General features: G+C 36.9%; 1 protein-coding gene across 6 annotated transcripts in view; it reads left to right on the forward strand.

The window, feature by feature from the left end:
* Diaph3 (diaphanous related formin 3) overlaps positions 1-23,286 on the forward strand; it is a 501,638-nt gene that overhangs the window by 23,880 nt on the left and 454,472 nt on the right. For 4 of the 6 annotated variants that reach the window (XM_087197467.1, XM_087197470.1, XM_087197468.1 and 1 more), the window contains exon 2: positions 1,854-1,886. The exons of the other annotated variants lie outside the window; for them this stretch is intronic. In XM_087197467.1, the coding sequence (XP_087053593.1) occupies positions 1,854-1,886 (33 nt within the window). The remainder of the gene's footprint in view (positions 1-1,853; positions 1,887-23,286) is intronic. 6 annotated transcript variants of the gene reach the window in all.

The raw sequence follows: 23,286 nt of genomic DNA on the forward strand, positions 1-23,286 counted from the left end.
TTAGCTTTATACTTGACTTCCTTGGCTTTACTTTGGAAGCATTAGACCACATGGTATTGTTAGAACTTGACTATTTTCCTTTTTTTCCTGTGACAGGACCTTGAAAGTGACCCCTTTTAGGAGCAATATGAGCTGTATTTGGGATGATAATAACCTCCCTTCATAAAAAGATGTAGTTAACCAAATGCAGTGGGCTAGAAACCTCTGTTAACAAGAGAACCTCAGAGGGTCTTCTCTTGCTTTTTTTTTCCCTTCAAATTTCGGAGATGTGTAGTTTTGGGTTTAATTGTAATTAAATGTGCCTGAGTTGACACTGGCTGTAAATGCCTTAAAAATTTAACAGTGTTGCTCAGGATCATATGCATTCTTAAGGACAACTGTGCATACTTATTAACTTCAAAAGCTGAAAGTAGTATTGCTGAAAAGCAAATTGTGTAGCTTAAGAATAGACATTGACTCAGTTTATCCAGTATTGTTACTTTCTTATTCCCAGGTCAAAGTAAGCAGTTCTAATTATATGGGGGTTTAATTTGGAACCTAGTAGTGTGACTAGTAATGACTATTAATTTGAATACATTCTTTGGTGTATACAAGGTTCTTTTTTTCCTATGTATTAGAAGGAACATTTGGTGAAGGAAGAAAATCTAGAATAATGACTTAGTCTGTAGATGTTTAAGTGGGATCATCACTAAGGTAGAGTGATGAGCATAAAGAGGTACTTGGACTGGGGATGCAGTTTAGGGGTAGAGTGCTCGCCAGGTATGCATGAGGCCCAGGGTTCAATCTTCTGCACTGCCCCTTCTCCAGAAGGGATAATGATACACTTCATTACACAAACATGAACGCCAAATTTCATTCTGTTTAATAAATGCTGAATTTAACTTTGTGTCACTCTACTAGATAAGGATTGTTTCCATATTTCCTTCTATAATTTTGAAGGAATAGGCCTGATTTCCTACTTAGAAAATGTTTGACTCTGGTCTTTGAAAGATATAATTCTCCAACGAACAAGAGGAAGGGAGAATTGGTAATTGATTACAATCATGCGAATAGAAAATCTTTCCCTGTTCTAGGATTTGTAAAACAGATTTCTAGGGCCAGGTATTTGGCTCAGTGGTTTTGCCGCCTGCTGCGCAAGCGCAAGGACCCCAGTTCGATCCCCAGTACCAAAAAAACAAAAAACAGATTTCTGTTTTTTTTTTCCTAATTATTTTTCTTTTGAACTGTGCTTTGCAGGAAATTAACATATTCACTTTTTAAAGTGCCTTATGTTTGTCTAGCAAGGAAATCAGCAAAAGGGTTCTCAGAAAAGTTGGCAATGACATTGAAGTATGTAGTATCACCATTGGTGATAAATTAGACTGGTGTTAAAGATGCAGATAGTCATTCCAGTACATTTTTCATTATTAGAATTAAGTTAATTAAGTTGGCAAAGTGCTTTATTATCTATTATGTTGCATAGTAAAGGTAATTTTAAAGTTTCACTGCCTTATATGAAAAAATTTCTGAAAATTATATTTAAATGTATCAGTTGTATTCCAAGTCTGTATATTTAATGGCAATTAATATTATTAATTGGGAGAATATATTTATTGTACCACACTTACATGTCTACTTTGTAAGACTCACAAAGCAAAAGAAATTTTAGTAAATATCTGAAACTGTGGTATATATGGTAACTTTTGTCCATCTTTTTGAGAAAGATATTAAAACAATATATAATGCTTTTTTATTAGACTGTCAAGAATTTAATTATCTTCAAATTAGCATTGTAGAATTTTGCATATATTCCATTAACTAAAGTTTAAAAAAGCTGTTATAAATTACTGACTGATTTTTTTTTTCATTTGCAGCATTTAAATATTAGGATACTGACGGATGATATGGTAAGGTTATCCTCCTCATTTTCTTTGTTATGAATTTTAACTAACCATAAAATATTGGTGCCATGCTGTGCTAACACCTTTACAATGACTAAAAATTGCATGTATTGGAAATATACTGTTTTTATAGCACTAAAATAAGACGCAGAACTGGTAAAATACATTAAATGGTTGCTTTTACGTTGTAAAAGGGAATAGTCAATATGTTAATTTAAAAAATTTGTTTAATTACAAATTGTTACTCAACTTTGAATCATTCAAATCAGCTCTCATTCTTTGGGGATGAATTGCACATTTCAAAAAGAGGTAGAAAAAAAAGCTAAAGATATGTTGGGTTTTCAGAAATATGTAGTTGCTAATTAAAGTAAACTAGACTAAAATATTATGCATATATTTTAGAAATTTTAGACAGAACTAGGCATGCCTTACTACCTTATAACATCATTAAAGATACTTGGCAAATATGGATACTTGCATATTCAAATAAAATTTGAGAAATATAGTTTCTGATTTAATTCATGGTAATGGTAAAACATAACAATAGCAACAAAAACAAAGCCCAAATAAAGAGTAATAGCAAAAATATGTAAGCATGATACACAGGAAAAAACATGACACTCCTTTGACCAGGTTTTGAATTCACCATCACCAAGTATTAAGAATGAAGCAGAGTCCCTAGAACATAGTAAACATTCAAAATGTTTTGCATACTTGATATTCAAAGTGCTGCCTTTGGTTCCTGGGTAAGGTGGATAGGTAAACATGAATGAGACAGATCTTGACATGAATGACTTGAAACTTGAATTAGAATGTTGACATGTTTTTCTATGACTAATATGTAAGAAAAGGATATTTGCATGAAAATTTCTGGATACATTTGTTGGTATATTGTCATGCATTGCTTAACAGGGATATGTTTTGAGAAGTAAACTGTTGGGTGATTTAATTGTGTGAACCACATAGAGTGTACTTACACACACTCAGGTGGTATAGCCTACTGCAAACCTAGACTGTATAGTGTTGTATATGGAGTCTGTTGTTCACTAAAGCATTCTGTGGTTCATGAACTGTACTGGTATTTAGAAAACATTAGAAATATAGAACACTTACATAGATCACATAATTGTTCTTCACCTTGCAAGGTAGATTTTGTCTTTATTTTATACCTGAGGATGCAGAGGCTGAGCTAGGCAAGAAGCTTGAACAAATATGCCTAACCAGTGAGTGATGTGGCTGTAGCTTCAGTCTTGTTCTACATAGCTCTTATGTTCCATATGGACACTATACTGATTTAACTTAGCCTTCAAATGGCTTCTTTTTTTTTTTTTGTATTAAATTCTTTTATTGGTACATTGTAGGTATACAACACAATTACATTTCTCATTGGGAATTGTACCTTTATATAATGCATCTTGGTTCTTATTTTTTCCCCATTCCTAGCCCTCCCTTCATGTCCTCCACCCTTCCCTATTTACAAAGACTTTATTTCCATTTTTTCCATTTCTCATCATCATTTTTTCCTTTCCCTTCTTTCCTTTCCCCTGCCACTCCCACTACCCCTACCCCTTTGGACCTTTTCTTCGTATTTTACATTATCGATTATTCATTCTAATGATTGGTACATTTTAGGTATACAATATAATGACATTCATCATTGGAAATTTGCACCTTTACATAGTCTCTCTTGGTTCTTATTTTTCACCCTTGCCCAGCTCTTCCTTCAACCCCTCCAGTCCTCCCTATTTACGAAGATTTTGTTCCCATTTTTCCATTTTCTCATATTAATCCCATTCCCTTCTATCCTTTCCCCTAGCCCTCCCACTTCCTTCCCCTTTGCCCCTTTTCTTCCTATTTCACATGACCTATTATACATTTAGTCCTTATTTACACTTTCAGTTTCTCACACCAGAGAAACTATTCGGTATTTACACATGTGTGTCCTATTTATTTCACTTAAGAGTATCGCCTCAATGTGCGTCCACTTAGCTATAAATGTCTCTAATTTCTCATTTTTTTATGGCTGGGTAGTACTCCATTTTATTAAAAAAAAACAACACATTTTCTTTATCCAGTCTCCAGCTGATGGGCATTTGGGCTGTTTCCAAGTTTTAGCTATTACAAACTGCGCTGCTATGAACATGGGTGCACATATATCACTGTGGTATGATTCTTTTAATTCTTTGGGGAAGATCTCCAGCAGTGGAATAGCGGGGTCAAATGGGACTTCCAGTCCTAGTTCTTTGAGGTATCTCCATACTGATTTCCACAGTGCTTGCACCAGTCTACACTCCCACCAGCAGTGGAGCAGGGTTCCTCTTTCTCCACAGCCCCGCCAGCATTTGTTATTGGTTGATTTCATGATAGCAGCCATTCTTTGTGGAGTGAAGTGGAATCTCAGCGTTGTTTTCATTTGCATCTCTTGAATGACCAGTGATGTTGAGCATTTTTTCATGTATTTATTTGCTATTTCTACTTCTTTGTGTGAGAAATGTCTGTTCCTTTCAGCTGCCCATTTTTGGATTGGGTCTTTAAATTTGGGAGGTCTGATCTTTTTAAGTTCTTCATAGATTCGAGATAGTAGACCTTTGTCTGAGGAAGAGCAGGTGAAGATTTTTTCCGACATTGTGGGTTGTCTCTTCACACTGCTGGTGGTTTCACTTGCTGTGCAGAAGCCTTTTAATAAGAAGAGATCCCATTTGTTGATTGTTTGTGCTAGTTCACGGGCAACTGAGGTTTTGTTCATAAAATCTTTTCCTACACCAATGTCTTCAAGGGTTCTACCTAACCTCTGTTCCAACTGGTTCAGAGTTTCTATTTTAATATTTAGATCTTTAATCCATCAAATGGCTTCTTAAAGCCAACAATAAAACCATGTACAATTTTTATGTTTGAAAATTTTTATGAGAATATAGGATAGTGTATTTATAACAGCTTTATTGAAGTATTATTCATGTAGCATGGACACCCATTAAAAGTGTATAAAGTAGTAGCTTTTAGTGTATTCACAAACGCTGTCCAAGCATCACTGCAGTCAATTTTAGAATATTTTCATCACCATCCACAGAAAACTCATACCTGTAAATAGTTATCCCCAATTTTTCTCAGCTCACTCAGCTCTGGCAACTACCTGTCTACTTCCTATAGATTTGAGTGTTTCTGGCTTTTTCATATAGTTGGAGCTGAATAGTACATAGTCTTTTGTGACTGACTTCTTTCATTTAGCATAATGTTTTCAAGGTTCATCTGCAATGCTGGATGTACTTCATTCCTTTCTATTGCTGGGTACTAGTCTATATGATATTTTTGAGGTTGATTTGTATTTTATGGACACTACACTTTTCTTTTTCAGATACCCCTTAATTTCATTACAAGACTGTCCCTGCACACTGTCAACCCACAATCTTTACCTAAGTTTCAGAAACAGTCATGGAGTGGCTTTAACAGGCCATTCCACAAACCATCTTACTCTATCTTCTGTTAGGTGGGTTCCTCCTCAATTAAGACATTATTCTTTTCCATTCTTTACTTCTATCTTTATCCTTGCCTTGGTAGCATCAAAACTTTGAGTGCCTAGTGTATATTTTTAGCACTATATTATTTGTCTTTCTTTAAACCTTTGAAAGGCAGAGATAGTGGTGTTATTAAATCTTTGAGTGACTGGCATCTTGTCTGAGATGTAATGAGCCTTCTAATTCTTTGTTGTTGTTGTTGACTTTACCAGTCTTTCTGACCATCTATGTGGTTGGTGACTATTGCCTGCCCCTGTTTTCCTCTTGGGTGTACACATGACCAACCATCTTCTGAGTTTTTTGCTGAGCTCTCCATATGGTCTTGCTGACCAACCTATTTTTCTCATTTTCCCTGCTCTTATCTGACCTGTGCTTTAGCTCATCTCCTGAGGAGGCCAGGAGTTTAGTAAGAGAAAGATCAAGTGGATCGTGTAGTTTAGGTAGCTGGATCTGGGTCTGAGCATAAGCATAGCTGTCTTGGATAGGAGATACCAAAATAGAATCTTACTCATTGTTGACTGACGCAGTGTGTAAAAAGCATTGGATTTGGAATCAGAAGAATCTTGTTAAACACAGAATTTCACTATGACTTAACTCTGTGACCTTCACATTTCAGGCATTTGATTGCCCTCTTATAAAGCAGGACTAATGATACCTTTGCTCCTTTCCTCACATGGTTTTGGTGAGTGTCATTTAAACTGAAGTATGTCGAACTGTTGCTTTAGTTCTATCCCTTTTACCCCTTTTACAAATGTTTCTTGATGTGTGGAGAGAGAGATGGTGTGACACACTTGCAGCTGAGCCTTGCAGGGGATGTGTGTTACAGATCAATGCTGAGCTGTGAGAAGGGAAAGGGTAGCTGGATATTTTGAGGGTTCTTTAAACTATTTCTGGAATGTTAGAGCTCAGAGAAGCATTTGCCACTGATGCTGTGATATGTTCTGGCAATATGTTTTCTAATTAAAGTTTGCTACCCCCACAGCATATACCTTCCATGTATGCTTTAAATTTAGAATTTCTTAAAGTGAATAGCCATGTTTGGGCAAGACTTGAGCGAAGGCATATAAGAATATAGTTCTGCTGTAGTCATTCATTTGAATAATAGTATTTAGAAACATCAAATAGAAACATTGTAGGAAGTATTAATGTTAAAAGCCCGTTTCTTTAAGTTATTTTGTTAAAGGCCTGCAGAAATGCTTCATGTTTCAACATTAAGTTATTATTGAATGGAGTTTCATAGGACACATTCTTAGGAATGAAGGATTACTACAGTCTTATAGGAATGATGGGATCCCCAGGCAGGGTTAAGATTTTAAGCAGTGTATCTTCTATAAATATCTGAGAATTCTCTGTTATAAGATAGTTTGGAGTGCCATTGTTTAGTTTATGACCATCCATTGTTTATGCCTGGGTTGAGAAGATTTTCCTTAAGGCAAAGAGATTGGCAGGAGGGAGAGTGAGAGGAAAGGAAACAAGTTTGACAAGGTAAGTTGGAAGAAATGGAACATGGACTTAATGCTGAATTATCCATCCAAGTGTTCACTGATTGTTTTTAGAATGTAACAGTTGTTTTCAACATGCTCTTTTCTCCCTTATCCCTTATAATTATTTGTCCACAGTACCATACTCCTACCAATCTCCATTTCTTCTTTTGTCCTTTTGCAGCCAACATTACTGTGGTCCCTTTTTGGCCTGCAGCAATGGTTTATGCAAGCATGCACATGTGTTTGTGTTTCTATGACTGACAGTACACTTGATCTTAGCCAAAAGGCTGAGAAGCGATTTATGACTGACAGTAAGGAATAACAGTTTATTGTGTTGCCTGGCCCCCATAACTCTTCAAACTGTTTCTCAGTTGAAACTAAAGTTTTTATAACCAGTATTTAATGTTTCCAAGCATAATGAACTCTGATCTTTTCCTTTCCATTTTCTTCCACTTTTCTTCACTTCTCTCCATTACTTTTTAAAAAAGAATGGTGATCTAATCCACTAAATGGATTTCATGACCCACAAATAACAACTGTAGCTAGAAAAACAAACATTGGCCTGCACAGAAACTAGAGAAGTCATGAGGTCTTTCCATTAGCGTCTATTCTTTTTTACATGTGGTTGCATGTAGGACAGCTTGGTTATATTGACAGCTTTGCCACCTACTAGTTATATGACTTCGTATAAGTTATTTAGCTTTTGAGCTTTGGTATCCCTATTTTGAGGGCTTGATTAATGGACAATTAAGTAAAAGTGTTAAGTGAAATAAATCAGACATACTGACAAACATTGCATGGTTTCTCTTATACGAGAAACCCAAAGTATAAATAAAGAGTAAAATAAAAGATAAATAATAAGAATTGGAGAGATAGAGCTTTCTTAAAAGGGAAGGGGATCAGGGGATGGAAGGGGTAGGAGGGGTAGGAAAGGGGATGAAAAAAAGAAGTAAGATGTGTTATGTACATGCACCAACTCCACACAAGGAATATAAACATGAATGGCAAACATGTACAACAACAACAAAAAATGGGTGGGGGGTCAAGAGCATATACTCGTTCCTTGGTATCCACAGGGTATTGGTTCTTAGGACCCCTTCAAATACTAAAATCTGTGGATGTTCAAGTCATATATATAAAATGATGTATTACCGTACAACTTGCATATATCCTCCCTTATAATTCATAACCATCCCTACATTACTTATAATACCTTATACAATGTAAACTCTATGGAAATAACTGTTACATGCATTGTTTAGGGAATAATGACAAGAAAACTATCAGTACATACACAGTATTACAGACTCCACTGGTGTAGACCTAATTACATTTCTCATCCACAGTTGTTTGTGGATGTGGAGAGCTGATTATACACATTTAGGATTATTGTGAATTATTTACCGTTATGAAATGACCTTTTTTATCTTTAGTGGTGGTCATTAGTTTTTAGTCCTTGGAAATTTACTGAACTTAACTATACTGCTAGGTAAAATTGCCTGCTTCCTCTTTGAAGAAAGACTTTTTGGTTTCTACGATACCACCTTTTCTTGGTTTCATATCCCTCTGAACTTTCCTTTCCCATCTCTATTGTGTGTATGTGTGTTTTCTTTTGGATATATTAAACTATTGTTATTTCTTTGTTTTCTTCTCTCAAACCGCTCTTTGCCTCTCTCCATATAGTGCTTTAGTAGGATGATCATTTCTGAAGATTGTACCTACCATTTATACTTCTTTCTAACATTTTTTCCTCTGATAGACACATATTAATGCATTGACCTACTGGATTCCTCCATACGGATATCCTGTTTATACTAGAAATATTTCAATTTCCTTCAAAACTTGTTTTTTATTCATATATTCTCTTAGAAGGTAGTTTTACCCTTTCCAAGTTTCTTTCCAATTATTTCTTGACTATCTCCTCCAAATTCCTTCTGTCAGTGTTAGTTCCCCCATTTTCTCTTGTTTGGACTCCTGAACAGCATTCTGTTGCTCCCCAAGAAGCCAGCTTTCTGCACAGCAACCATAGTGACCTATTTATGTTGCATATCTAGTCATGTTTTACTGTATTTGGGACTTATTTTACCTTATTTGTTTTCTGTAGGTAGGGGCTAAATTCTTTAGCATGGCAGATCAGGTCTCCATGATAAGACCTTGCCTCTCTTAACTTGATAGACATCCCTCAGTGAATATGCAAGAACATTCCAGAGACTAGAAAGGTTACTTAGGGAGTGTTAAAGCATAACTGGGGTGATCCCAGAAGAGGCTGGGCATCCATGGGCTTAGGTTAGGCTGATCCAAGGCTATTCCTTGGAACACATGTGACCAGTGAGCTGGTAGTGAGCTGGTAGCTGGAGTTAGGCTTGACTTTCCTATACTCCAAACACTTGTAAAGTAAGAAATCAAAAGAAAAAAACCACTAACTAGGGAATTATAGTTGGTGATTAAAATGTACACTAAATGCTGTATAATTGTTTGCTACATGCTAAGTAGTATTCTAAATATTAGCTATATAAATACATTTAATCTTCACTTAAGCCTCTAAGTGTGGTTATTTGCATTTTTAAGATGGAGAAACTGATGCAAGTGAGTTTGAATGTCTTGTACAAGTCATGTGAGTAGTCAGGAAGACCCTGGCAGGCAGGCTCCAGAGAACATCTTTACCTAAAGCATTGTACTGCCACTTAGGCACTATCCCTTTTTCTACTGAGAGTGCCAAGTTTGAGATCTAGAAGTCTATATTACTATTTTCTGCTTTTCTCTGGAAGCCATCTATATGAGATTTTTCACTTGTTAAAATGAAATGGAAAAACAGAGCCATTAACCTTGGTCCTGAGAAAATTATAATTATGACGATGTACGGTAAGAAGTTTTCTGTGATGAGAAATGAACTGTTGTGAATATTTTAAGTACACAGAACTAAAAAAGATCTATTGTAAAGGAATAGGGATATTTGAGAGACATCAGCAGGTAAAGGATATGTGATTTCTTCTAATTGTGAAGAATACAGAACATCTTCTCTGCATGGAAATCACAAATCCAGCCACAGCTATGGCCTTCTCCCAGATACAGGGACAGGCTTTCCTGGTACTCTTTGAAACTCCTCATGGAAAAAGAGTCTTTGAGCCACTGTAGATAGTATCACTTGGTTTGGGGTGAGTCCTACCAACTGCTTTTAGAATCTCTCACTGCCCTGTTCTCTGGCCTCCTGACTGTTCCCCATGGGCCCTTTCACTCAGTGTAATTACCTGTTACCCTGTGACTCATGCACATTCTGAATGTCCTCTGTGGCACTGGTTCACTCAAAGATAGTTCACCAGATGAATGTGGCTGAATAGGGTGGGATATTTTCTAACTGTTGACTCCTCTGTCTACTGAGATATAATAGGTCCTGCAGATGTATGTGGAAATGAACATTACACTTAAGAAGAAAAAATGATGTTGATTACCTGACTTTGTGCCTAACTTTGGAGCCATGCAATAGAATACAAATTTTTAGCTTTAAAAACAATGAGAGCTCAATTTACCATAATTATTTAAAATTATTATAATGGTCTCGTAGCATAGAAGACTTTCTGTGCTACAAGTTCTTTTTCACATTTCCTTAACTTTTTCATTGGTAAATTAAAAACAAGTGATACAGCAGAAAGTGTGATAATATTTTTCTCTCAGATTTATATAGTATTAAAACACACATTTCTGTATAAAGTAGATAGATACTAGCAGCATTGACTAGGGCAATTCAGCTTGTGTAAGAGAATGCATCATGAATTCTATAAGATTTAAAGTATTTGCTAAGTCAGGTGGGCCTATCAAAGCCCATTAATATGAGTTAATTAGGACTTCCTGTACTTAGGTTTTCAGTAGTAGCACTTAAGTACTATCTCAGAATCTTTAAATATTTATGGGATAGTTTAGAGACTGCCTCCTTAAATCAGTAGAAACATGGAAATAAAATCAAGAGCTCTCAGAGTAGAATATGCTAAGATGTACCGGAGTGTGCATACTTGTTTATTCATTCTTTTGTCCACTCTTTCATTAACTATTTATTGAGTGGGTGGGACTGTTAGAGAAAGATGAAGATTTATAAGAATGACTGTCTTCTGGGCACAGTTCAGAAACAGATGTGTGTATAATCCATAGTTGGAGTGTGGTTGATCGAGGCTGCGACAGCATATAGGGTTCAGTGGAAATAGTAAATAGAATCCACTTGATCTTGCAGATGACCATGAAGAGTGGATTACTTTTTTACTAAATTTTGAAGGACAAGTTGGAATCCAGGTTGGAAGGAGTTGAAATTTTTTGCCCTGTGGTACTTCTAGGCTATCATTGGAATGGATTGCTAGTGGAAGCATGTCAGGTTGGCAGTTAGAAAGCAGTTGTTGATGCTTTCAGATGATTTTTGTGTATTATTATATTACGCCGTGCCTTTTAAAAATAAAGTATAATTTTTGGAGAGCTAACATTTTCTTTTAAGTATATACTATTACTATTTGAACATGTATAATTAAAATTATACTTTGAGTAGGTATGGGCAGATATAACTTTGGATTATTAAATTCTTTTTTAGAGATGCTCCTTCCATTTGAAGGGTTATTTTTCCTATTGCCTCATTAGTCAGCTTTCCATTCCTGTGAGAAAATAACTGAGATAATCAACTCAAAAGGAGGAAAGGCATATTTTGGTTCACAGTTTCAGTCTATGGTCACTTGGTTCTGTTGCTTTTGGCTCTAATGGCATACAGTCTTGTGGCAAGAACATGTGGTGGAGAAGGCCTGATCACTTCATGGTGGCCAGGAAGCAAAAAGAGAAGGAGCTTGGAGTCCCAGGATGTCCTTCAATGGCACACTCCCAGTGACGTCACTTTGTTCTACTTGGCCCCACCTGCTAAAGGTTCTGCCATCTCCTAATAGTGACACAGACTGGGGACCAGGCTTTCAACACATGGGCTTTTGGGGAACATTCAGTATCCAAACTGTTATAGCTTGTGTTTAGATGCCACCTCCCACCCCAGCCCCAACTTCATGTGGTCTTTGGGGCTTCTCAGAGGTGGCTGGATCTAAAGTGTGTGATTGATTCATGGTGCAATGCTCGGATTAAGGGTGCGAGTGCTATCCACTCTTTAAGTACTATAGTCTGAATAAGATAAAAGGGGCAGGAAGACTCTGTTAAGGTCCCTTGTTGCTTTCGCTGTCTTCCGCTGCCATGAACTCTTGCCCCTCTGCCACGTGCCACCCTGCTTTGGAGTCAGCCAACTATTGACTGAAACCTCTACAAACTGTGAGCTAAATAAACCTTTCCTCCTTTAATTTTGGTTGTTGAATATTCTGTCTCAGCAAGGAGAAAAGTAACTAATACACAAACTATAACACTACTTACATCATGGTATTACATTCCAAAAATTCATATTTGTTTTTAGTGTAGGGGGACTGTTCTATGAATTATAGCATTGGGAAGAGTCTGGCTTTTCTTGTTGCATATATAAAAGGCACAAACACCTGGCGTGTTTCCTGATCTACTGTTATTTAAAAACATTTTTAAGAATAACTTAGCATAGCAAGAAGCAGTGGCTAGTGTCCCAGGTCTGGAAGCCAGGAAGTTAATTATTAATTTACTCAACACATATTAGCAAAACATTCACTCTGTGCTTTAAGTTATGCTAGGTTCCAGGGCTAGTCTAGAGAATAAAATAAAAATCTTTATTCCTAAGGACTTCAAGCCTGTCTACTAAATGTATACATTAGCAGGCAGGTTTGGAATAGTATGCCTACTGTGTAATGGCAAGCATGAAGTCTGGTTATCTAACTTGTTATGGAGTCCTCAGGAAGGGGTTCTCCATGAACTGTACCTCAAACTAAAAGCTGATGCTTGACTTGATGATAACCAGGTAAGGAGGATGGGTTAATATTGTCACGAGACAGGGTCCAAGGTAGTCCCACAAAAAGGAGATGGGGACCCCAACTCAGCCCACCCATGGGGGAGGTTGTAGATTTGCTGACTCCCATCATGGAAGAAGAATTTTCAGGGTGCATCAGTGAAAAGCATAAAGAGGTTTATTAGGTAGAAAGAAGTACACACTTGGTGCAGGCCCTCAAGGGAGAGGTTGTTATGGTCAAGTGTTGAAGGTTTTTATGTGGTCTTGGGGATGTCCCTGAGATAGGCGATCTAGGATTTATATTTCTACTGTGTGTTGGATTACTGATCAGGTGAGCTATGTTAGAATGCAAGCCATTTACCTGTATTTGAAACTGCTATATGCTGGCCCGTTAACATTGCTGTTTCCTTGAGCATGGAGGTCTATGAGAGGATAGGCAATTTTCAACAGTTCTTTTTTACTTCTTAGTTTGAATGAGGGTCTTACTAATTTACTGGCAAGGCTGGGCCTGGAATTGTGATCCTTCTGCCTCAGCTTCCCAGAGAGCTGGAACTGTAGGCATGAGCCAACAAGGTCAACTTAGAACTTTAGGAAGTTTTTTGGAGTGAGTTTCCTAGATAGAAAAAAGGCCGGAGTAAGTTTTGGGTCCTGAAGCTACAGTTTTTCTTAAAAGTGCAATTTAAAATTTATAATTTTTCTTGTCTCTTTTTTACTTGTACTACTTTAATAGATTCTAGATACAGGGAACAGCATGACCATGCCTAGGAGACTGACTTTATGTTATTACATCTAGATCTTACAGTAAAAGGTGGTAGAATGCTAAAGAGATTTTCTGGTGAGGAAGTAAAGTTTAAATAAGGGTGAACCTTGGAATCATAGTAAGGTATTTGAATGTTATCTTATGAATAATGGAGAGCCATTGAGAGGTTTTAAACAAGAGTGAGTGATGTGATTGGCTTTACATTTTCAGTAAGATCACAATATTGGCATTGAGGGTTGCTTGGAGCAGTAGGGTAGAGGACCAGTGAAAACTAGGTGTGATGGGTTGTATCTAGATGTCCCCCCAAAGCCTCATGCGGTCATGGGTGGGAATTTTGAAGGTGTCTGGATTAGGGTGTGTGAATATGGATTAAAGTGTGATACTGAGATGAAGAGTGTGAATAATGGAAGCTCCACCCTGGGAATGGGTGGCATCAATCAGTAGACTTGTAGCTTGGATGGGACCAAAGCAAGTAGGTTTGTTGTTGCTGCTGCTGCCACTGCTGCCACTGCTGTTTGCTCCTTTCTGCCTTCTGCCTGCCATGCCATGAACTGTTTCTCCTTTGTGATGCCTCTCTGCTATGCTGCAGCTGGAGCCAGCTGACTATGGACTGAAATTTCTACAAATTGTGAACTGAAATAAACCTTTCCTCCTTTAACTTTGGGTGTTAGGTGCTTTGTCTCAGCAACAACAAAAGTAACTAAGACACTTGGAAGCAGGTTATGAGGCTGTAGCAGTTATCTAAGTGCCTTAAACTAGGGTGATGGAGAGAGGAGGTAAATTAATAAGGTAGAATCCACATGATTTATTTTTTGTTTCTTTATTAAGTTTTACTAGTTATCGTAATTCATATCACCTTTCAGGTAATATAAATCGATGTCTGAAGTCAATCATAATCAATCCATATAATCTGGTGTTTTTTTTCCCCCATTAAGTTTATTGGTACATTTTAGGTATAAAATACAGTTACATTCATAATTGGGATCTTGTACCATTACATGAGTCTCTTGGTTCTTATTTTTTTTTCCCCTTCCCTTGCCCTCCCTTCACCCCCTCCACCCTTCCCTATTTGCAAAGACCTTGTTTCCATTTTTTTCCTCTTCTCATATTTTTTCCTTTCTCTTTTTTCCCTTCCCCTACCCCTCCCAATTCCCCTGCTCTTTTAGACCTTTTCTTCCTGTTACACAATAACAGTTATACATTTTTTAAATTACAATATTAAGATCTAGGAGACATTACCACAGATTTTACAGAATTTAAAAGGATATAGAAAGCATATTACAAAAATCTTTTTTGAAATAAATTTGACAACTTCTAAGAAGTACCTTGGAAGACAAATTAATGAAACTAACTCTGGAGGAAATATAAAATTTGAATAGCACCTATTAAAGAAAGTATATTCCTAACTTGAAAACCTACCTATATGACAACAGCAGGCTCATAAACATTTTAACTGATAAATTATATCAAACAATTATAGCAGAAAAAAGAAGGAACACTTCTCCCCTCATTTTAGGAACTCAACATTATGCTAATCCTAAAGCTGGATAAAGATAATAGAAGAAAACAGTATGAACATAGATAGAAATTTGTTTAACAAAACAAACTATTAGAAGTCAGATCTGGCAGTATGTAGAAAGTGGTTTTGTTATAGGGATGGCAGTGTTGATTCAGCATGGGAAGATCCACCCCCAAAAGTCATCATTTAAACACAGGAAAGGACAAAGCCATATGATCCTGTCACTAGTTGGAGAAAAAGTATTGGACTAAATTCTATAGCTGTTCATGGTAAAAGCTATCAGGAGACTAGAAGTAGAACAGAACCTTCTTAACAGATTAAAGACATGTACTCCATACTTCCAGTGAGAATGCCTTATATAATGGAGAAGATACAATGCTTTCTCCTTAAGGTGGGGAACAAGGGCAGATATGCTTACTCTTTATCTGTCCATTAAACTTTGAAACCTAGTCCCCACTAAAATAGTCTGGCAATAAAATGACACAAGTAGGATAGGATTGGCACGGCAGAAGCATAATCTTTATATGTAGATGAAATGATCATCTACAGAGAAAATACTAAGAAATCTCTAGGAGCCCCTAGAACTTGTACTTGAATTTAGCAGAATTAGAAAACACAAGGTATACATAAAAATTCAGATCTGTGTATACTTGCTATAAATGAAGAATTGGATATTGAAATTTAAAAGTTATGTAGGAGTACAAAGGACCTAGAAAAGTTAAAAACAAAACCAAAACCAAAAACAGTGTTGGAAGACATTTAGTACCTAATTTTAAGACTTCTTCTAAAGCTGCAGTAATCAAGGCAGTGTTGGTGTAAGGACAGACATGTAGATCATTGGAATAAAACAGAGAATCTAGAAATAGAACCACACATATATGGTCCATTGAGTTTTGAAAGATTATTTAACATTAGCATTTTATAGAATATAAACTCAATTCAAGAGCCAAGGAAGAGATAGTGTTTTCAGCAAATGGCACTAGAACACTTGGTATCCGTATATAAAAAATTAACCTCAACCTTTTTTTTCCATACATGAAAATAACTTGAAGGGATCTATGAACCTAAATAAGAAAGCCTAAAAGTATGAAACTTTAAGAAGAAATTATAAGGGAAAATATTTATGAATTCAGGGTAGGCAAGAACTACCTAGGATACAAAAGACATGATGTATAAAAGAAAAAAAATTGATAAATGGATTCCATCAAAATTTAGAACTTTAAATGACATCATTAAAATGAAAAGTAGTCCTTAAACAGACCATATTTCCAATGCATATAACCTATGACCAGAATATATAAAGAATTCTTAGAGCTCATTAATAGACAACCCAGTTAAAATGTAGACATAAGAAGATGATAAATAGCCAGTATAGCACAAGGAATGGTGTGCAACTCTAGAATCAGAAAAATACTAATCAGTACAATAATAAGATTGAATTATACACTCATTAGGGAGATGAAGTTAAAAGGTTTAAAAGCCTTGTCATGACTCTTTCTTTTTGTTGGATTCTCTGCCTTTGTGTTTAATTTGTCACACCCAGTGGATTCATTCTGCTGGTTTTCCTGGGGTTGTGATCCTCATTGTCTTTTCCTAGGGTATTGTCTAAAATTTTTTGGAGTGCTGGTTTGGTATTCATGAAGTTCCTGAGGTGCTCTTTATCATGAAAATGTCATATTTCTCCATCCATTTTGAAAGATAGTTTAGCAGGGTACATCAATCTGGGTTGGAGGCTGTTTTCCTTTAGAGCTTGAAATACATCACTCCAAGCTCTTCTTGCCTTGAGGGTTTGCATTGAGAAGTCTCCTGTAATTCTGATGGTCTTTCCTTTGTATGTGATTTGTTTCTTTTCTCTCACTGCTTGTAGAATTTTGTTCTTCTGTTGGATTTCTGGAATCCTAACTATTATATGCCTATGTGTGGATTTTTTTTGATCATGGTTAACTGGAGTCCTATATGCCTCACTTATCTGTATGTCAAGTTCTTTTTCCCTCCTTGAGAAGTTTTCTGCCATCACTTCTGTGAACAGTATTTTTGTCATCTGCACTCTCTCCTATTTCTTCATTGACTCCAGTTAGTCTTATGTTATTCTTCTTTGCATCATCTAGCAGCTGCTGGATTGATTTCTCGTGTTCCCTTATAATTTAAAGCAGTTTTTCTTTTCCTGGTCACTAATTGCAATCTTATCTTCTGTATGTGAAATTCTGTCCTCACATTGGTTCATTCTGCTGCGCAGACTTTCCATGGAGTTTTTAATCTCCTGGAAATCTATTTGCATCTGTTTTATGGATTTCATTTGTTTCCTATGTTGGGATTCCATCATGTTCCTCAGATACTCTATTTTTTTAATCTGTGTCCTCTCTAGATTTATTAATCATGTTTTGCACTATGAGCAAAATCTTTGCTGTTATCTGAGTAATTATTTCTGATTTCATTTTTCCCAGATCCTCTTTTGTTGCCAGTTCAGAGAGTCCAGGTGGTTGAATATCAGATTGTTCCATCTCGTTTCCCTGTGGGGTTGCTGTAGGTGATCTGGATCTCTGTTTTTGAGGCTTGTTTATGTGTTTTCTCATTTCCACGGGGGGGAGGGTGCTTCTGGTGCCCACGTGGCTCACCTTCTCTGCCCTAGGAGCTTGGGATGGCAGCAGGGGAGCTTCCTTTTGGGTGCTGGGACCGGCTCAGCTTCTCTGCCCTAGGAGCTTGGGATGGCGGCAAGGGAGCTTCCTTCTGGGTGCTGGGATCGGCTCACCTTCTCTGCCCTAGGAGCCTGGGATGGCAGCGGGGGAGCTTCCTTCCGGGTGCTGGGACCAGCTGAGCTTCTCTGCCCTAGGAGCCTGGGATGGAGGCGGGGAGCTTCCTTCTGGGTTCTGGGACCGGCTGAGCTTCTCTCTGCCAATCCATATAATCTGTAAACATGGGTGGGGGATTTAGCTCAGTGGTTTGTCTGCCTGCTGCGCAGCGCAAGGACCTGAGTTCCATCCCTGGTCCCGGAAAAAAAAAGAAAAAAAATCTGTAAACACTCCTTTGCTTTTCTTCTCATTTGGATCCTTTTATTCCCCTAATCTGTTATCTCAACTCCTCTAGGCTTCCCAGACCCTCCTACTTTGCCCTTTGGAACTCAGAGTGTGCTATCTACTAATGTTTCCTTTCCTTCTTGCTCTAATTGAAACCAGGATATTCTTTGATGGCTTTATTTTCCTGGTAGCTTCTTCCTTCAAAAGCTTCCAGCTCTTTTTGAAGCCCAGACCATCAGAGTATGTAGCCTGGTGCACTCCTCCTGTTGGTCACAAGTGTAGGTCTTCTGTTCCCTCCTACTGATTCACTGAAGGCATTAGAACTTGAGTTACTTTCTTGTTTCTGACCGTTAAATCTGTTACTGTCCCATATCCACTTACCAGGAGCTCTTAACCTGGAGTCCATTGACCACCAAAGGATCTGTTGTTAGAACTCATGGTGTCTTAGAAAAAATATTCAGTCTTTTCTTTTATTAACCTCTAAGGGGAAGTTAGTATTTTTCCTCAATTATGAATGTAGGAAAAATGAAAACCTATCAGTGTGCCAAAATACAAAAGAAAATGACAGTAGCATTTGATTGTTTTAGGTACCCCATAGAACAGTAGACATGGAATCTTAGGCCTCTTAGCCACTCTTGTCCCAAGGTCCAGGTGTCCTATATCAGCATGGAGACACCAGAATGTCTCCAAGGGTGAAAATGGCCCTGATCCATATCTTATACCAGGAGGAAATCTGAAACACAAGCACATCTGAAGTCCAAGGTGACTCCAGCATGTGGCTGCTAGCAAGGGGCCTTTTTATCTTTTGATAGAGGGTCTCAGTTCTTTGTTTTGTGGGCCTCCCTGTAGGTGTTATGTGTTCTCATTATCTGGCAGCTGGCGTAAACCAGAGAGGGTGATCTAAGAGGGAACAAGACAAAAACCATCTTCTAAAATCTAGTCTTGTAACACTCATTAATTTCCATAATATCCTATTAGCTACATAAGTCAGAGAACCAGTGGCTTCCATCTTAGAGACTGACTACTCAGTGACTAAGATAGCTGATAATTTGTCCAGAGTGACACTTATATTTGAGTGGGAAAGAGAAAGAATCAATAATTGCGAAGCAAATGAAATTCTAGATTTTTATAAGTTACTTGATAGGCCATGAAAAGAGAATACTGTGTGCTGTGATAGAGAATGGTTTGGGTGCGTGGGCTACTTTGGATTGAGAGGTCGGGGAAGACATTGCAGGCTTTTAGACCTTCACTTTTATTTCCTGTTAACACTTCTCTATGATAGGTACTGTCACACATGGTTTAGTTGCTTAGTTATGGTAACACAGCAAGTCAGTTCTGGGCAGAATTTAGAATTCAGTCTAGAGCCATGTTTTTAATCAACAAGTTGCCAGGTTATTAATAAAGCTATCAAAAAGCTAAGCTATTTTAGTTGTTAGGCTTTTACCTTCTTTTAAATGTAATCAAATTGCATGAAAGTTGGTAGATAATTTTAACAATATATTTTACATTTCAGATGTTCATTTAGATAGAATTGATTCTATAATTAGAAGGAGCTTTTGTTTACTTAAAAATTTCTGGATTGGATGAGAATTTCATCTCCTTTCTGGCTTCTAAAGAAGTATGTTTATGATTATACAACTTTTTTAGACTAGTGGAATTTTAAGATGACTAATTACAATTGTTTTCCTTTGAAATAATGATAACAATAATAACCAACCCCATACTACTCTGCTGGTATTTATAATGTGATAGTGGAAACCCTAAACACTGATTTTCACTATTTTAGTGTTTTACTATAGCTAAAAATCCAGATAGGTTTTTTTTAGAGCCCGGTTTTGTTTAATTAATTTTATTTAAGCTGTCATTACTGATTATAAGTGTGATTACTCAGTATGAGATAATACTCAGTAGGATGCTCATTTAACTTCCCCTGAAGATAAGTGATATTAATTTATAAAACTTAGTACACTCCAGACACAAAGCCATCCTAATTAAGTGTGGTGTACCACCTACAAGTAACATTATAACACAATTCCCTCAGGCTTATGTGTGTGTGTTTAACCAATTCCTCAACCAGTGTGGATTACTTGTGTACTTTACCTGTCTGCATTGAGTTTCTAGCCTGACTTTAAAAGGGAAATTGCATATAAGACTGAAATTTTTATATGAAAATTGAAAGTTCACAGATTATAAAATAGCACACTTCAACTACCCCCAACCAAATTGCCAAAAATCAAGGGAATAGCTAACATGCAGTCAGTATCATGGGATTTCTAAATGCTCTTATGAACCAAAGTATTTGTAAAGTTTTCTTGTGTGTTCTGCTGTGCCTTGCTTTGAGGAAATTGTATGTGCAATTCCCTGAGAGATGAATTAGGAGTGATTGTTTCATTTGGAGTGAAATCATAGTAGCATTGCTTTAAGAGAAGAAAATTCTTTAGCACATTTAAAATGATGCAATAGTAAAGCTCACTTTATTCTAGCTTTTTAACTTTGCCCAGGTTTTGTGGAATTGCCCTGGAGTGCTCAATAAAAAATCACATACCTGGTTATGCTTTTCCTTTAGGTCTGAGGTATTCAACAGATTCAGTTTACTGTTCTAGTACAGGAAGTGCCATTGTATCTAAACTAAGAAATTGAAATGCACCATCAAGTTAGATACGTTTGCTCCTTACAATGAGAATCTATGCGTTTAAGTAAAGGACAAAGTCCAAAATGCTTTTCTAAAATAAAATTTCTTAGCATGATACCTGACAGAGAGAGGGAGCTCAATAAATATTAGTCAGTGTTAGCTGGATGTGATGGCACATGCATGTAATCCCAGCACTCTAGGAGGCTGAGGCAGGAGGATCCAAAGCTCAAGCTCTGCCTTTGCAATTTGGCAGATTAGTGAGTCCTGCCCCAAAATAAAAAAGACTGGGGACGTAGCTCTGTGAAAAGTCTCTGGGTTCAGTCTGTGGCACCACAAAGGAAAACAATTAAAGTCATTGTTACTTTTATGATTTGTAAAGGTTTTTTTTTTTATTAGAAAAGTACTGGTTTTTGTTGAAAAGTAAAATTTTATGAGATGTCACCAAGAAAGCCATTAGGGTATGCATTTACATATTAGCTTGTTAAGTGCTTGAGCTTGCTATTCCCACTTATTGACATGTTTACCTTTGTAATATTGATGTTGCATTAATAATGTTTTGCTTAATTTCACTTCATTATAAGTTTGGCATATTAATCAAGTTACACTTTGGGTGTGTGTGAAGAGGAGTCGGTACACTTTCTGCCCTTAGGAAGTGGTGTTACCTGTACAGAGGTGATGGTCTTGGAGTAGTGACTCAGGAGATAGGCAGAGTATCTAGTCTCATTTCTTAAAACAACTTTTTTTTGATGTGTTATACTTTTAAAAAAGAAATAAAGAATTGGGATGCAAAGGTATATAAATGATGGCAACTTCTGAACATACATTCATGGAGAGACTCTTGTTTGAGAGTTATCCCAAAGTAGAAAATGTTTATGTTGGTGAGTGGTATGCCACTCTTGTTTTTTATTATGTATTATAATACATTCTTCTTTTTTTTTTGGCTTAAATTCTTTTATTGGTACATTTTAGGTATACAGTACATTTACATTTATCATTGGGTGCTTGTACCTGTACATGATGTATCTTGGTTCTTATTTTTTCCCCATTACCTGTGCACCCTTCACCCCCTCCACCCTTCCCTATTTACATAGACTTTGTTTCCATTTTTTTTTTCTTTTCTCATGATTATTCCTTTCCATTCTTTTCTTTCCCCTTCTCCTGACACCACCCCTACCCCTTTGGACCTTTTCCTATTTCAAAGAATCAATTATTTGTTATTAATCCTTTTAATCATTATTTACACTTTCAGTTTCTCACACTAGAGAAACTATTTGGTATTTATACATGTGTGTCCTGTTTCACTTAAGAGTATGGCCTTGATATGCATCCATTTAGCTATAAATGACTCTAGTTTCTCACTCTTTATGGTTGAGTAGTACTCCATTTTATAAAAAAACCACATCTTCTTTATCCAGTATCCAGGTGATGGGCACTTGCGCTGTTACCAAGCTTTAGCTATTACAAACTGTGCCGTTATAAACATGGATGCACATGTATCGCTGTGGTATGATTCTTTTAATTCTTTTGGGAAGATAACCAGCAGGGGAATAGCTAGGTCAAATGGGACCTCCAGCCCCAGTTCTTTGAGGTATCTCCATACTGATTTCCACAGTGGTTGCACCAGTCTGAACTCCCACCAACAATGGAGCAGGGTTCCTTTGTCTTCACACCCCCGCCAGCATTTGTTATTGGTTGATTTCTTGATAGCAGCCACTCTTTCTGGGGTGAGGTAGAATCTCAGTGTTGTTTTCCTCTGTATCTCTCAAATGATGAGTGATGTTGAACATTTTTTCATATGCTTATTTGCTGCTTTTACTTCTTTGTCTGAGAAATGTCTGCTTTTTTCAGATGACCATTTTTGAATTGGGTTTTTGAATTTGGGGGGGCCTCTGATTTTTTTCAGTTCTTTATATATTCTAGGTAGTAGTCCTTTGTCTGAGGTACAGCTGCTAAAAATTTTTTCCCACATTGTAGGTTGTCTGTTAGCTCTGTTGGTGGTTTCTCTTGCTGTGCAGAAGCTTTTTAATAAGATGAGATCCCAGTTTTTGATTCTTTGTGCTAGTTCCTGTGCTACTGAGGTTTTGTTTCTTAAAGTCTTTTCCTATGCCAATGTCTTCAAGAGTTCTATGTAACTTATCTTCCAGCCAGTTTAGTGTTTCTGTCTTAATATTTAGATCTTTAATCCACTTTGATCTTAGTTTAGTGCATGGTGATAAGTATGGGTCTAGTTTTAATCTTTGGCAGGTTGAAATCCTGTTTTTCCAACACCATTTATTAAATAGGCTACCTTTCCTCCAATGAGGGTGGTTGGATCCTTTGTCAAAGATGAGGTGGCTGAGTATGTCTGGAGTTGTTTCTGCATCTTCTAATCTATTCCACTGATCCTTGGGTCTGTTCCTTTGCTAGTACCATGCTGATTTTATTACAGTAGCTTTGTAGTATAGTTTCACATTAGGAATTGTGATACTCCCAGCCATGTCTCTGTTGCTTAGAATTGCTTTAGCTATTGTAGGTCTCTTCTGGTTCCAAATGAATTTTTGGATTGTTTTCTCTAGTTCTGTGAAGTATATTGTTGGAATTTCAATCAGCATTGCATTGAATCTATATAGT

The sequence above is a fragment of the Heterocephalus glaber genome, unplaced genomic scaffold, assembly GCF_053883595.1.
Source record: "Heterocephalus glaber isolate CG9 unplaced genomic scaffold, H.glaber_assembly_v1.0 deba00001666, whole genome shotgun sequence".
In the NCBI taxonomy this organism is placed as follows: domain Eukaryota; kingdom Metazoa; phylum Chordata; class Mammalia; order Rodentia; family Bathyergidae; genus Heterocephalus; species Heterocephalus glaber.